A 15,445-nucleotide genomic window follows, 5' to 3' on the forward strand; every position below is an offset into this window, starting at 1 on the left:
GTTGGAGTAATAGGCTACTGCTTTTCAGGTGCTTTCAGAAATGCAATACTTCAGTTTATGTACATTTTGTTATAGAAAAAGTCAACAATGAATTATCTGAGTATCTATTGAAAGCTAAAAGCAAAACTCATGTAAACAACTTTTTTTGCATAATTACATAATGATGACCTGCATGGTTTTATCTCATTAAATCACTGTAATCTAAAATATTATTAATCCATGAATCTATGATGATCGTTTAATCAATACTCCCGCTAAATAAAATGACGTCAGCCTATATATTTGGCTGTGAACAAATCATTACTTTACTTTCTCAATAACACAATATACAGCATATTCCGCAAGGCGTAGCTGGCAAAATTGACACAAAGCGGATTCCGTAGTTTTAAGTGACGACAGTTGTTAGGCTAAGGCTAACAGTGTTAGGTGACAGGTATCAGCCGTTTATGTCAATTGAACAAATTAGTAGAATAAAGACACTAATTCATTTTGGTTTTGTATCTATGCTGTAGCTAAATTTATGTCGCACGCTGAAGATAATTTCGTGTAATTAGCTCAGCTAGCAGGCTAGTGTGCGGTAGGTAACGGTTAGTTAGCTAGCTAGGTAACGACAACGTCATAAGAAGAACATCTAAAACAAACGCAGTGGCCAGTTGATAAAAGTTGCCGCTGCTGTCAGTGTTTGTGAATTAAACCACCAGCAGTGCCAGAATGAATATTGCTAAAAGTGGTTATCGCGTCTTTTCGGCAAACTCCTCCGTAGCATGCACAGAATTGGCCAAGAAGATAACAGAGTAAGCACAATGGAGCATTCCTGACATGTTCTTCTACCGTCTGCTAGCTAGTTACTGTTGTAAGGTTGTAGAGCAGTTGTTGAAGCTGTTTTTGCCAACGAGAGTCTGCTTGTGCATGAATGAATGATGTGCTGAATGTCTGGTGTTGGTGTGGACATTAACTCTCACGATTTGTTACATTGGTGCTCTTGTTTTACAGGCGGCTGGGAGTTGAGCTGGGGAAATCGGTGGTCTTTCAGGAATCTAACAGAGGTGAGCTGAATGTAATGGCTTTGTGGGGAACATGATTAAAGTTAACGTTACCAAAAAAGGGGCCTGGCAATTATAGCTTCAGGTATTTATCTGGCTTACGTTACCCTTGAAAACAAAACACCTTACTTTTGTGCCTTGCATCATAATTCCAAGAGTAGTAGAAGTATCCAGAGGTGGGAGCCCATTTCCACCAATGAATGTGATTTAAAAAAGAAAAGATCCTCTAACGTTAAGTCATTGTGAGATACTTTATCAAAATAACGACTTAGTATCTCAAAATAATGACATTCATTTTGAGATACTAACTCATTATTTTGAGATACTAACTCATTATTTTGAGAAAGTTTATTAAAATGACTTACAGGTAGGGCTGGGCGATATGGAGAAAATCAGATATCACAATATTCTTGACCAAATACCTCAATATCGATATTGCAGCGATATTCTTCATATCATATTCTTCACACTTAGATTTTAGATAAATAATCATCAGTAATGTGGACATAATGTCTAAGTGGTGAAAAGGCAAATAATACAACCGCTACAACAGTCTGGTAAGTTCAGAAAAGTACATCACTTTACTGTAATGCAGCCTTTAAAACCAGGAAAAGACAACACTTATGCCATATCACGATATTACGATATCCAAAATCTAAGACAATATCTAGTCTCATATCATGATATCGATATAATATTAATATATTGCCCAGCCCTACTTAAAGAATCTGTTTTTTCATCACATTGGTGGAAATGGGCTTTCCCTACTATGTTGTTGTCTGGGGACTATTGAATGTTTGAGTTTGATATGGAAATTTTATATAAAAATGTATAGTTGTTTTGGATATGGAGCTTAAGCATCAGGGAAATTCCCATGGCCATTTTTAAACAAGGTATCAGCCCATATAATTTAGATGTGCATTGTATAGCCTAGACTGCATCATTCAAAATGTGGTTAGTTTACTTTAATCGTACTTCACTATATTTTTGGGGATATGAAATGTAATCATCTTATCAGGTTTTATTAAGCATTGAACGGAACTGCTGAACACTCAGCTGCCTCCAAGCTCAACATACCTGGCAATGTCCTCCTTTTTCCCCATCACATTAGAAACTAGAGTGGATGTGAAAGAATCAGTTCGTGGACAAACTATCTTCATCATTCAGACCATACCGCGGTGAGTTTAATATCAGACTTCTGCACCAATGACCACGTGCAAGCGAGCTCTTGTTACAGTTTCTAGGATTATCACTAGCTCAAGTTAACATGTCCTTTTTATTCTTTTTAAAAAAAAAAATTGTAGAGATGTCAACACAGCCATCATGGAGCTGCTGGTTATGGCCTATGCCCTCAAGACGTCTTGTGCAAAGAACATCATTGGAGTCATTCCTTACTTCCCCTACAGCAAACAGTGCAAGATGAGAAAGAGGGGTTCAATAGTGAGCAAGTTGTTAGCTTCAATGTTGGCGAAAGCAGGTAAAAAGAACAAAGTTAATCTCAACCTTCAGTGTTTGTGTGTCTGACTCTTTATCCCTCGCCACCAGTGATGTTGTGATGCAGGGATTTAATTTCATGTTCACTCAGGCAAATTAATCAAATAGTTGACAGTGAAATACCTTTGTTAATTGGGAGGAAGACCATGCTTAATCTGTCTTTTATCTTGAAGGATTAACGCACATCATCACCATGGACTTGCATCAGAAGGAGATCCAGGGCTTCTTCAGCTTCCCAGTGGACAACTTGCGTGCCTCCCCTTTCTTGATTCAGTTTATCCAAGAAGAGGTGATAATTCCATTTGATTGTCTACTGTGTGTGTTTAAGTATAGGCGTCGGTAACCCAACCTATTAACCAAATCCATTTGTCATAAACATTGACATCCGTTCTTCTTTTTCCTGTCAGATTCCTGATTACAGAAATGCCATCATTGTGGCAAAGTCCCCATCAGCAGCTAAAAGGTAACTGATAAAAATTAACCCATGTCACCTCTGCTAGTTCTCCCCTTCTGTTGGCTTATGATGAAATTACATTTTAAAGGTCTTAATATAAAAACATTAAACCAGAACTATTCATCATACAAATGGTTTTTTTAATAATGTCATTTTCAATGTACTTAATGTGACTAAATATGATTACATCCACATTTTTTGACTGATGCGACTTATACTCCGGAGCGACTTATGGTCCGGAAAATACGATACATGTTTTCTCTCCTTTTTCTTTTCTTTTTTTTACTTTTAATTTATTTTTAGGGCTCAGTCCTATGCGGAACGCCTGCGTTTGGGTCTGGCTGTGATTCACGGCGAGGCTCAGTGTTCAGAGTCCGACATGGCTGATGGAAGACACTCCCCACCATGTGTACGCAACACCACAGGACACACAGGACTGGAGCTTCCTTGTAAGAACACCCATTTTTGCTATTGATTATTTGCAGTCTTTCTTTGCAGATTAGTAGGTCCAACGCTTAGACAGATTTTACCTGTGCAGAAAACATATTCCCGTTTATTGTTTCTCAGGGTTAGACAGCACTTGATAGATTTGACCTGTACAGAAAATATATCCCTGTTGTTTGTTACGGTTAAATTCCACCATGGTCAAATTAAGCAAGACACTTCTGATTTCTGCTACAACCAAATATAGCTTTTATTTGTGCTAACCTGTTTCGAGCTCATGATTCTGCTGTTTCTCACTCATACCATTAACCATACTCCAAAGAAATGAATTGTCTGTGTCAGTGCATGTTTTAATTCCACAGATACAATACTCATGCTGCATCCTCCGCAAGCTGCAACTTCTAACTTACAAAGAGTGACATGCGTAATAATCATAGCATCATAGTCCATGCCTATTTCTTTTATATTTATACATTTTATTATTTTTATATTTGGTGAGACATACTAACGTGACTAAGGCATATAGTTTTCAACATATTTGCAGTGTTAATTCCTGGTAAAGCCATTTTTCGATGTTCAGTCTGAGAAAATATCAAATGATTTGTGTCATTGGCAAATGACTCCGACGTATTTGCGTCCAGTATTCACTTTATTATTTAGTAAAATATTTATATTCTTACTTGTGTTTTTATCTCACCCTTGACTTAAAAAATCCTCCTTTGGAACAATAACTCACAAATTGCTTCTGATTTGTTGCTGTGAAAGATTTAAAATTTCTGTCAACCTAACCAGAGGATTTTCCAAGTCTTGGCATCATGTGTTTGTCATGTCAAATATTTGTGCATTTGTGTTAACGTGGTGTTTATTTGTTGGTAATAGCAGGCAAACAACAAGCTCCGTTCCCTGGCATAGAGCTCCCAAGTACGGCCGTAAACATAACTTACATCTGACTATGAAATGATTCCACTTCAAATGGTTTCTCAATTGGTGCATGTGTAGACAAAGGGTTTGTGTTGCATCTTGTGAAAATACAGTCTGGATTCTGGCAATGGAGTTTGTTAAAAAAAAAAGAAAAAAAGAAAAAGCACAAATCAGTTTGCATTGACAAAACCTTTTCAAACAGCTACAGTGTGCTCTGTACTATATGCTATTTGCATTGCATGTTTGACTTGAAATAAGCAGCTCACATGTTTACTGCACCTTTCTAAGATTCCAGACAGTTGTTCCACAAGATGGCCAAACTCCTTTTTGGTTTGTTGTGTTCTGATTTTATTTTGAAATCCATGAAACCTAACCAGAACCATGCCAAACATTTTTATTTTGTTTTATTTCTTCGTTTACCTAAATATCTGGACTCATCTTGCCAATCAACACATGGTTGCACCCATATTAAAGCAACTTTTAAAAACCTGATTAACTTTTGGTCATAACTGCATGTGATGACAACAACAAAGCATGCTTTTGAAACCTAACATCTAATAATGGGGAGAAAAAAAAGTTACGAATGGAATTGTTGGTACATTTAAGCATTAAAATCAATTCAAAGTTTTAGTTTGCTACTTCAGCGATAATACCAGAACTTATTTTATCGACAGTAATATTTAGTGCAGGCGTGAATACATCATTTCAAGATATCTGACCAAACATTTCTCAGGTAGCTTGTTGTAGTATCTCAGCAAGCTGTAAAAACAACATACTTTTGAGAAGTGTGTACTGCTAACAACATGGCGTTTGCTGTTTTTGGTCAATAGCGACAACAGTCTGAATGTGACACTGCCAAGTTTCTGATGCTGTGGGACTCTCAGTATTCAGCAAGGTGTTCTGCAAGGCATGCTCCTCCTCTCTCTGCTTCTTTTATACTTTTCCCTTCACAATCGGCTTGGCTGGCGGATTGTTTCCCAGTTGATTGTTTCCTTATACCCTACATTTACATGCACCACAATACTTCGTATGCAGCTGGTTTTGTAAAATGAGTCCAAATTTGTATTTAATAGGTAGCTATTTAAATATGCTACATGGAATCTAATCCCACTCTAATTTCAATTCACAACATGCTGTGTGTGTATAGCAATTGATTTTAGTTGAAGGTTACGCATGTGTACTGTATATCATATTAAGTCTGTTACAAGGTAGACCATTTTCATGTTGTCTTCAACATGTTACGTTATAATGCTTATATTTAACCTTTGTTGTGACGGTTAATATACCTCCTAGCAGATTGAAAAAGATTTAAAAAGGTTACATGGTATTATTATCTTAGCAACTGAAATTGACACCAGATGGACCAGGTTTACAGCTTGTCTAAAGCAAATTAATTGTTGTTGTTTGCAGCCCGTGGGTGGAGAGGACTGCACTAAGCCTGCCTCAGAAGTACCCACAGTACCTACAGTACCCACAAATAAAGCTGCATAGATATGAATAATTAATTCATATATATTGTTTGTCGTGTGATATTGGTTCAAAATACGCAGCTGTCGCATCTCCTATGATTGGCATGTGAGATACAATTGAATTATTGTGTGCATGTAAAAGTAGTCGCTGGCAGCAGTGATGTTCGACTGAGGACTGACCCCAGAACATTGGCAAGTGTGTATGAAGAAACCCTCATCAGTGCTTGTCAACCACTGTTGTCCTGTGTGAAATAAGACTGTCTGGTGCATATTGGTTCATATGCAGACTGCTGCCATATGCCTGCCACAGGCTGGGCCTGAGGTTGTGTGTGTGTCCAGGCAGTTGTACATTGCCTTCTGATTGGGTATCCTGGGCAGAAAACCCTGTCATTTGATATTGCATGGCATGTGCTGTACTAAGTTTGGCACTTCAGTTTAATCTCTTAGGGGTAGGGGGGTACAATGGGGAACATTTTTAACTTTTGATCGCCGTTTATTACAGCATTGGTTTGCTCTAACGGAATTTCTACAAATCATTCACATCATCCAATAACTCCATAATTTGGGGTGCAGATTTGCCTAAATCATTAAACATTTTATCAACCCATTTTACCCAATCTACTGAGATTTATTTTCGATTAGGTGACATACAGTACAGTGAACATAACTCCTCCAACGTAGTCTCAACGGTAACAAGCTCTGCTTTCCTTTTCAGTAATGATGGCCAAGGAGAAACCTCCCATAACTGTAGTTGGAGACGTGGGAGGGAGAATTGCCATCATTGTGGTAAGATGCTGGGAATGCACTTTCTTTAGCCTATGTGGTGGACTTTCATTGCCAGCTGCTCTGCCATCCTTGGATCATAACTTAGATATAAGAAATACAACTTGGACAAATGTAAACTGAACCATTCATGCTTTTTGAGTTGCATGTTCACACCCTTAAGTGAGACTCTCTCTCTTTTTTTTTTTAAAGAAGGAATAACAATTTATATCTCTTATATTTAATTCATAATAAATAAAAAATACAGATGCTCAATTCAGTAAACAAGGTGGTTTTGCTGCTACAGCCTAATGTGGTCTGGTATGACCTGTGCTTATTGTGGCGAACGTTGGCTAACGAATATTTCTGTACAACGGACATTATTGAGTCAATTCACTCATTTGATGTTTTGGAATTTCTTGTTTTTCCACATTTCTCTATTGCAGTCATTCATATGCTCCTGCTATTATCCTAAGCTACTCAATGATACTGTGAAGGCAGCCAACTGAACAGAGACACCATGACGGAGAGATTACCAAAGAGAAAGAGATGGGGGTGTAATTAGGGTAATCGTGTTAGTTACGGATTGTGTTTTTCTTTCTTCTTCCAGGATGACATTATAGATGATGTGGGAGACTTTGTTGCAGCTGCTGAGATCCTGAAAGAGAGAGGAGCCTATAAGATTTATATCATGGCCACACATGGCTTACTGTCCGCTGATGCTCCACGCCTCATCGAGGAATCCGCCATTGATGAGGTGAGGACAACGAAAAGTGTTGTTTTCAATAATGTGTAGTATAAGTTGTTATTATTGAGTTTAAATGACAACCTTGTGTGTCATACCTGTATAATATAAACAAGGAACCTAAAGAAATAACAAGGGAATAAGAAAATGCCATACTGAACTTTATTAGCGCTCATCTATTCTTTATAAACACAATATAAAATATGATACTTCCTCTTAATGAAATGATTCTTGAATCACAGACATTTTAATTGCATTTGTGTCTGTTAAGAGGCACAAAGGCACTCTTTATAAGATGCCCCAACAACATTTTAGCTAACTGGGAGCTCTGCCCATTAGCCGATTTTTTTTTTTTTTTTTTTTTTTTTTTTTTCCTATCAACAGTACTCGGAGAAGTATAGCGATCAAGATTCAGGTAAAAATCGGCCGGAATTCTCCTCAAGGACCCGGTTCCAAATTTCTCAAAACCCGAAAATCAATAATGTCCGAAACTAATCTATGCTGCTGTCGAGACTAGTGGATCATATAACATTGTGTCTTAAAATTGATATGTGCGCGAACCAGAAAAATGATTTAAGAGCTCAGTGTGTGCGTAGACTATAGTAGGTAAAGACTAGCCCCCCCCGCCAAAACCAAAACAGCGACAGAGACAGAAGAAATGAAACGGTCACAGACTCACAGTTTTTTGCAATAAAAGCAATAATATTTCTGTTAAGATTAAGAGTTCTTCGTCTCGTCTTTCCACCAAATAATAGAAAAGTATCGATAAAGACTGAGATCGTTAAGAAGTCTCATAAATAGTATCCGTAGCAATACAAATTAACAATCCCCCTCCCTACCCTCAGGTGGTGGTGACCAACACAGTCCCACATGAAGTGCAGAAGCTACAGTGTCCCAAAATCAAGACTGTGGATGTCAGCATGATATTGGCTGAGGCCATCCGCCGCATCCATAACGGAGAGTCCATGGCCTACTTGTTCCGCAACATCACCGTGGACGACTAAAGAGAGGGTGAGCTGGGTGTGATAAGGACTGAAGGCAGGTGCACGTCTTCCCTCGGCTTTAATAACATGCTAATGCCATGTCCCAAGTGTTATGTATAGCGGGATTACATGTATGCTAATTCATTGAAAGAAATTTAAATGGTAAGATGATTGTTATTTATCAAAAGGTGTAAAAAAGAAAATAAAAAAAAAATGTATTTCTTTGGTTAAGTTAAGAAATGCATCTTGTTCTTGTTAAGAAAAGATGATAAAATAGCAAACAAGTGACTTTCTCCTTTTGATGCATTCAGTCATGATTTTGAAGATTCTCCTTCCGATCGATTCCAGCTTCCTCATACATCTAATGACTGAGCTTCAACTGCAAAAGAGAAGAGAAGTATTTCTCCAGTAACAGGACTTTGTGCTTTAGCAACCATTTCCCAGGCCCTCATGGTCACGGCTGCTCAGCACTGTGATGTCTTCGCACGTAATGGTGGGTGTTGGTTCCAACCGTTCTCTTAATACATCCATGGTTCCAACCACATAGACAACACTGGACAAGCTCCGGCTTATTGGTGCCCAAATTATATTTGTATGCAGCTTTTTTGCACCATTTTTGGGAATGTTTGGAAGTTCAGTAAAATGTCCAATGTGACGCAATACATTTCTCAACATACTGTATGTAGAAATGAATGGATCATCAATTACATAAAAATCCAAAAAGACCATCTTTGTTGTAGCCAATTATCTACAAACCGCGATTACTAAACATTACTGCTGGCAGGTTTTCAAGCAGAGCAAAAGGTTTTCTTTATGTATTTTGTTTGTTTTTCGAGCCCTCAGTGGTTTCCCTTCATTTCAGTTTGCTATGAAACCCAACTTGCAGGAACCTGCCTTGGTTACATTATCAATCACAGTTAACCTGCTTAGTTTTCCTTTTTTATCTCTTTACATTGTTGTTAGGCTGCTTGTGTGGTGGGCTTATGTGCTACTGTAACTACGTGTGGAAAACATAATTCTCCCTGTTGGAGGTTAGCAACAGTAATCCACACAAAGTCCATCACTTTTTTTTTCCAATCCAAGCAGCATCCAAGTTCTCAATCTGCTTTTGCTAATTTTTGCCTTGTCTTGAAACCTGTGTGTCATACCAGCACTTTAATGTACAAGATAAGTGGACTTCACTTTAAAATAACAAAATTCACTATGGTGGGCTACTTGAGTGTTTTTTTTTTGTTCTTTTTTTTTTGTTCTGTAGTAAAGTGAATGGAAACTGATGGCTGCTAGGAAGATTGGACATGTGCACAAAAAAGGAAACTAGCCAGCAGTAGTGTAAAATGTGTGTATTTTAGTAAACTGGTGAAACACCAGCGTGGTCTTGTTTGTCTACAAATTACTGTGTTATTTCCCCATAAAGACTTGAACATACACACATTTTTGTGCTCTTTGAGTCAGTTTTCAAAGTGATGCTTGAGAGGAAATTAATGTATTATTTCTATGCTGATTGAGCCTTTTGCTCAGGGAAATATACTTAACAAGCCAATGCACACTTATCTGTTCTTGTGTTTTTGATGGTTTGTTCCTGTTTCACATGTTTAAAAAAAAATCTGTCTTCCATACAGCAGTAGGGTACGCCTTTTACTTTTTACCATTTGGTTTTGTTATGGATTCTGGATTTCTCCTGATGTGCTAATGAATGATTATTTGAAAGCTAGATTCACACGCTGGTGTTGTGTTGGCACAAAGCTGTCAGTATCAAATGTGTATGCTGGGCAGGCTCAAATTTGATCTGTCGTTAGTGTTTTTCATCATGTCTTCTATGTATTCGCTGTTCCCCTGACCTGTCTGTCATGTTGAGGACGTATAATTTAGGCACTAACACCCTTCTGTCTAGCTCCACGGCGTTTGTCATTGTGTTTGAAAAATAAAACGGTTGCCTCTGGCTGTGCCTTGTCTCTACCGAATAAGGAACCATATTATTATGCTTTGGTGAAGATACAAGACTTAGACAGTTTGTTACTTTATTACAGCAAAGTCAAATTTTATTAGGCTTTAGTTTGGAATAGAGATCTTTTTCTTCAAAGTGTATCCTAAACCATTATCTCTATCTAAAGATAGATTGCATTAACATGACAGAAAACATACATTTTAAATCTTTACACACTTAAGTGGATATGATGTACCGTATAATATGATCAAATTTCTTTCAAATATTTATTATGTTTAGAATATTTATTTCTTATTTCAGAGAGTTTCATACTTTCAGTGTTCCATTTCAGTGCAGAAAAGTTAGCTTCTTTGTTACATTATAGGCGTTGGTGGTCCAGGTCCAGTCCTTTCTTGATCTTTTCCTTTCCATGTTGGCTGAAATGGTAATTAGCAGATTAAAAGGTAATACAAAAATTTAAAAAACTGTATTGGTGTATGAGAAGGCCTACCTTTTGAACGTGCAGTACTACAGTAAATCTGGTCGTAAATCAAAACACCTGATGTAGTGACAGTCAGAGATCCTGTACTTTTTCAAAACTTCTCAGGTATCTATACAACACTAAGGAGCTTTGACCAAGTCTAGGAGCACAGACAAACCCAGAAACACTCATTTATGGAAGGAATTAAAAAACAAATGTGGCTTCAGTCCGTCTATGAACCTACTTTGTTGACTACGTTTCTTATTTACAGTACATGCAAGAGTTATTTGAATGGTTTACATTTCCTAAAGCCTGTCTGTGTTCACTACAACCCGGATGAAAAAAAGTTTAGTTCGCACCTGAGCTTTTAAAAAGAGCAATCTGCCTCTCCGTGTCCGTCCGTGTGCCGTAAAGACCAGTCTGTGTGCCGCTGTGGACCGGCTGAAAGACAGCAGTGAGTTTAAACGGGACACAAAGAGGAACTAGAGATCTGATAATCGCAGTTCACTTCCCTGTCTGATTCTATGGAAACAATACACCTTGTATCTGAACATTTTTGGAAAGAGGAAGCATACCTTTTTTTTAAATTTTTTTTTCCCTCTTTGGGACTGTGTGGCATTTTAACAGTCGAGAAACATTATCAGCACATATGAAGTGCTCTTAGAGAAGATTGAATGTCAATAACAAATGAATATGAAGTATACATCCAAGTGCTTTTTCAGTAGCCAATTTTACTGTCAGTTACTGCAGTTGCATAGCCTGTGTTATTTTAATGTATTGTAGCATTCGTTGGAGACAGAAGTTGACAGGCATTTACAGGGTTTTTTCATTCCCTTATAATCTCATTTGACATTGTTTGAAAAGACCTGCTTCCTCATATTGACTTTCATCTAATTGCTGCATTGTTTGTAAGAATGACCACCAGAGGGCAATACAACACAGAACAGACAGATTGTGGAATTGGCTTTGTGTCCATGTGTGTGTGCTAAACCAATGCAATAAATCCACAATTTAGTTTATTTCACCAGGATAACCCACTCAGTATAATTGACCCTTTCCAGGGATTTTTTTAATACATTGGAATCAACACCATTTTAAATAGAGACACAATCAACTGATTCAGCACTTTTTTTCTTCTCCTTTTTCTGAAACTTACATTTCTGTACAGACCGGCACTGTTCTCAAGAAAAGAAGTTCTGTCGACACAATGCGACTTGGAGTAGAATTCCATTCATTGAATATGCCACTTAACTATTTAATACCTCCATATGCTATGACATAATTACTTACAATAATCCAGTTGACAGTACAAAACAATTTTAAAGTCCTTAGAGCTAAACTGTCCAAGTAATTTTACTTTCATTGTATTTCAGTTTGGGCTGTGAAAACGTACTCCAATACATTCCTTAATAACTTCACAATGTCTATATGCCTTTCACACACACTTCCTTTTTTTCTGCTCTGTAAAAATGACAAAATAACCTCCAATATAATGCAACTTAACGTGTGGAGTGGATGAGATAAGTGTCAATGTGACTGGAAGCAGGCTGTGTTATTTATCTTGAAATGAGCACTGAATAATAATATAAAAAACAAGGCAAACTTCCATTAAAAAAAATAATTTATTAGTCAAACAAAAACAGAGAAAAAAACACCATTAAGTATATACTTCAAAATTTCAGAGTTGCAGGACAGGCTTCACAATAATTCACAACATATTTGATGCGTTGCTATCAAAAATATAAGCTGTTCTTCTGTTATTCACTTCGTAAAGCTATCTTAGGTAAACGCACTTTTGCATAAATACCAGCAACTTTAGAGTTATTGCACTTTAACACCAGTAACACAAAAACTTAAACGAAACCTCACATATATATATTTGACTGAAAACGAAGCCTATGATACATTTTATGTTTCTTTTTTTTTCACTGTTCAAACACATTCTTTCATGTCTTTAAAGTGCTCATATTATGCTCATTTTCAGATTCATAATTGTATTTAGAGGTTGTACCAGAATAGGTTTATGTGGTTTAATTTTCAGAAAACACCATATATTTGTTGTACTGCACATTGCTGCAGCTCCTCTTTTCACCCTGTGTGTTGAGCTCTCTGTTTTAGCTACAGAGTGAGGCATCGCACTTCTATCCCATCTCTGTTGGGAGTTGCACATGCACAGTAGCTAGGTAAGCACTACTAGCTAGTCCGTTGCAGAGCATGAGGGCGTGCCACGCTAGCAGCTAGGCGAGCATTATAACGTGTGTTACAAAGTGACGCACGTTCGTCACGGAAGTAAAGTCTGGACTACAATAGAGCTGTTTGGAGAAGTTTGTGAACAGTGTTTTCTGTTGGAGATGGTAAGTCCCTTTGGGGTGGACTTTGGCCTTTTTCACTTTGGAAAACTATAACGTGCAAAAAAAAAAAAAAAATATATATATATATATATAACCCAATACAGGAAAGGGAAAAAGCATAATATGAGCACTTTAAGGTGGTATCTGTTTTCATGGTTACATGGTCCATCCTCATTCTTGCATCTCTGTGCCTCCATTGCTGTCGCGGGGTTAGATGCCATGCTTTCCAGCCAGTCCGTCCCCACCAACAAAGCCCTTTCGGTCTCTTTTGGCCAGTTTTCTCTCGATCTCCTTAGACGTCGTTGCCCTCCGAGCAGCTCCACGTCCATTATGAGACGAGGCAGCTCTTGGTCTTGTTCAGAGGAGGTCGCTTGTTGCTCTCCTTGGGGAAGGTTTCCCGTCTCCGGCACAGCGCTGGACTCAGCCGACTGGGCAGGTTGGCCTGCTGGAGCAGCTCTCTGAAAGCCTCCAGCACGTTGATGTTGTCTTTGGCAGAGGACTCCACGAAGCTGTGGTTCCAGTCCAGCTCCATCATGGACAGCACGTCCTTGCTGGACACCTGGCGCTCGTCTTGACGGTCTATCTTGTTGCCTATCACCACGATAGGCGTGTACCTGTCCTCTTTGACCTCCAGGATCTCCTCTCGCAGACTCTTGACTGCCTCCAGGGATACTGGGTCATCCACGGCGTAGACCAGGGCAAAGGCATCGCTGCTCTGGATGGAGAGCTTCCGCATGGCAGGAAAGGAGTAGCTGCCGCTGGTGTCCATGATGCTGATGGTGACTTTGACACCCGCCACCTCGTACTCTTTCCTGTGGAGCTCCTCCACTGTCCGCCGATGCTTGGGCTCAAAAGTGTCTTTGAGGAAGCGTTGGATGAGGGCTGTCTTCCCCACTCCTGCTGCTCCCAAAAACACCAGACGCACCTCCGTCTTCTCCTTCACTTCAAAAGACATGATGAATTTCTATTGCACTTTTTTTTTTTCCTCTAAAACACTGCTTGAAAGAATCTGTGCTCCCTTTGCCTGTGGATCCTGACAACTGTTTTGATGTCAGTGATGGAGCTGGATGTAGTTGTGTTGAAGGGGATGATGATAGCAGATGCATGGGAGTGTCCCGGTCAAAGCTGTATTTATGTCCACACAGCACCAGCCCCCTTCTGCTCCCGGCCAATCTGGAGAGGGCATTGTCTCCCTCTCCCTGAGCGTGCAGCAGCCAATCACAGACACTCATGCAAATAAAGAAGAGTGAGACCAAAAAAAATAAAAAATAAAAATGGGTAAAGGAAGTGATTTTACTTCAATGTTCTTTGTGTGCAATGCAGAATATATTTCCAGCAGAGTCGTGGTTAGTTTCTGACTGCCGCTTCAAGCCTGATCAGAGGTGGTGCAGTCTGTGTTCAATACGGTCTGTGTCATAAATCAATCATCATGAATTACTCATCTCCCTTTTTTTTTTTTTTTTTTTAAATCGGTGATGTATGTTGCTTGTAAAACACAGATGAGAGTTACAGTCGTTAATTAAATGTGCAGATGCAATGTCATTTGATCCCCGTGAGACTGTTTTGTTATGCCTCCGCGCCAGAGACAGCCGTGGCCAGAGGCATTATATTCCCCCACCATTTTATTTTCAGGAACGCCTTAAGGAAATTCTTCAAATTTGCCACAGATGTCCACTCAAGGATGAACTGATTAGAATTTGGTGGCCAAACACCGTGACCTCACATGACCCGTTTTTGGCCCTAACTCAAGAATTCCTATGCTAATTATGACAAGTTTTACACAAATATATACATTTTATGGCTAATAGGTCAACTTCACTAATGACATCATAATGTTCCTGCGAAAACACCTTTATGGCCCTTATTCAACGCCATAACTCAGGAACACAAGGGGAGACGTGGTCAGATACGGAGCTGGTGACACTCATCTTGGAACTGTGATGATGGTATAGATCTTCTGGGCTGAAGATGTGTGTGAAGCATCCGTGTTTTAGAATTTCTAGCTTCTTTTGCTGCAACATCCATATTTGAAGCACTGTTGTCGTGGCTACAACTAAGTGTTCTGTCAGAATCAGCTTGACTCTCTCTCTTTCTCTCACTCAACTTCCACACTAATAGACCTACAGCACGAGAACGAGAACAACAAAGCTTAATGAAGTCAAATCAATTATATTTATATATCCCTATATCACGTATCAAAAATTTGCAAATGTTGAGTGTTTGTGTGAGTGAGTATTATTTGTAATGTTGCATGAATGTTAGGTATATAAGTTTGTTTTGTAGTATCTTTGATGTATGTTTTTGTGTTCTTTTGATGTACTGTGAGTATGAATGTTATGGATGGATGTATTCCGGCTTATGTAATATTCTCATG

At 38.6% G+C, this 15,445-nt stretch overlaps 2 protein-coding genes across 5 annotated transcripts; one reads left to right on the forward strand and one right to left on the reverse strand.

Moving 5' to 3' along the window:
- The first annotated feature begins 349 nt into the window (after positions 1–349).
- On the forward strand, positions 350–10,276 carry LOC114569786 (phosphoribosyl pyrophosphate synthase-associated protein 1). Of its 4 annotated transcripts, none has more exons than XM_028599849.1 (11): positions 350–794; positions 994–1,046; positions 2,155–2,221; positions 2,348–2,520; positions 2,711–2,826; positions 2,945–3,000; positions 3,295–3,440; positions 6,541–6,611; positions 7,198–7,344; positions 8,178–8,370; positions 8,664–10,276. In XM_028599849.1, the coding sequence occupies exons 1-10, from the start codon at positions 712–714 to the stop codon at positions 8,334–8,336; spliced, it is 1,071 nt and encodes a 356-aa protein (XP_028455650.1). In that variant the 5' UTR covers positions 350–711; the 3' UTR covers positions 8,337–8,370; positions 8,664–10,276. The 4 variants fall into 4 exon arrangements, with proteins under 4 accessions (XP_028455650.1, XP_028455649.1, XP_028455648.1 ...); XM_028599848.1 differs by having other exon boundaries at positions 8,178–8,343; positions 8,627–10,276; XM_028599847.1 differs by having other exon boundaries at positions 8,178–8,343.
- Positions 10,277–13,399: 3,123 nt separating this feature from the next.
- rasd4 (rasd family member 4) lies at positions 13,400–14,026 on the reverse strand. The gene has a single exon (XM_028598498.1). The coding sequence runs from the start codon at positions 14,024–14,026 to the stop codon at positions 13,400–13,402; it is 627 nt and encodes a 208-aa protein (XP_028454299.1).
- Positions 14,027–15,445: the final 1,419 nt, after the last annotated feature.

Source organism: Perca flavescens, chromosome 15 (assembly GCF_004354835.1).
Source record: "Perca flavescens isolate YP-PL-M2 chromosome 15, PFLA_1.0, whole genome shotgun sequence".
NCBI classification, from domain to species: Eukaryota; Metazoa; Chordata; class Actinopteri; order Perciformes; family Percidae; genus Perca; species Perca flavescens.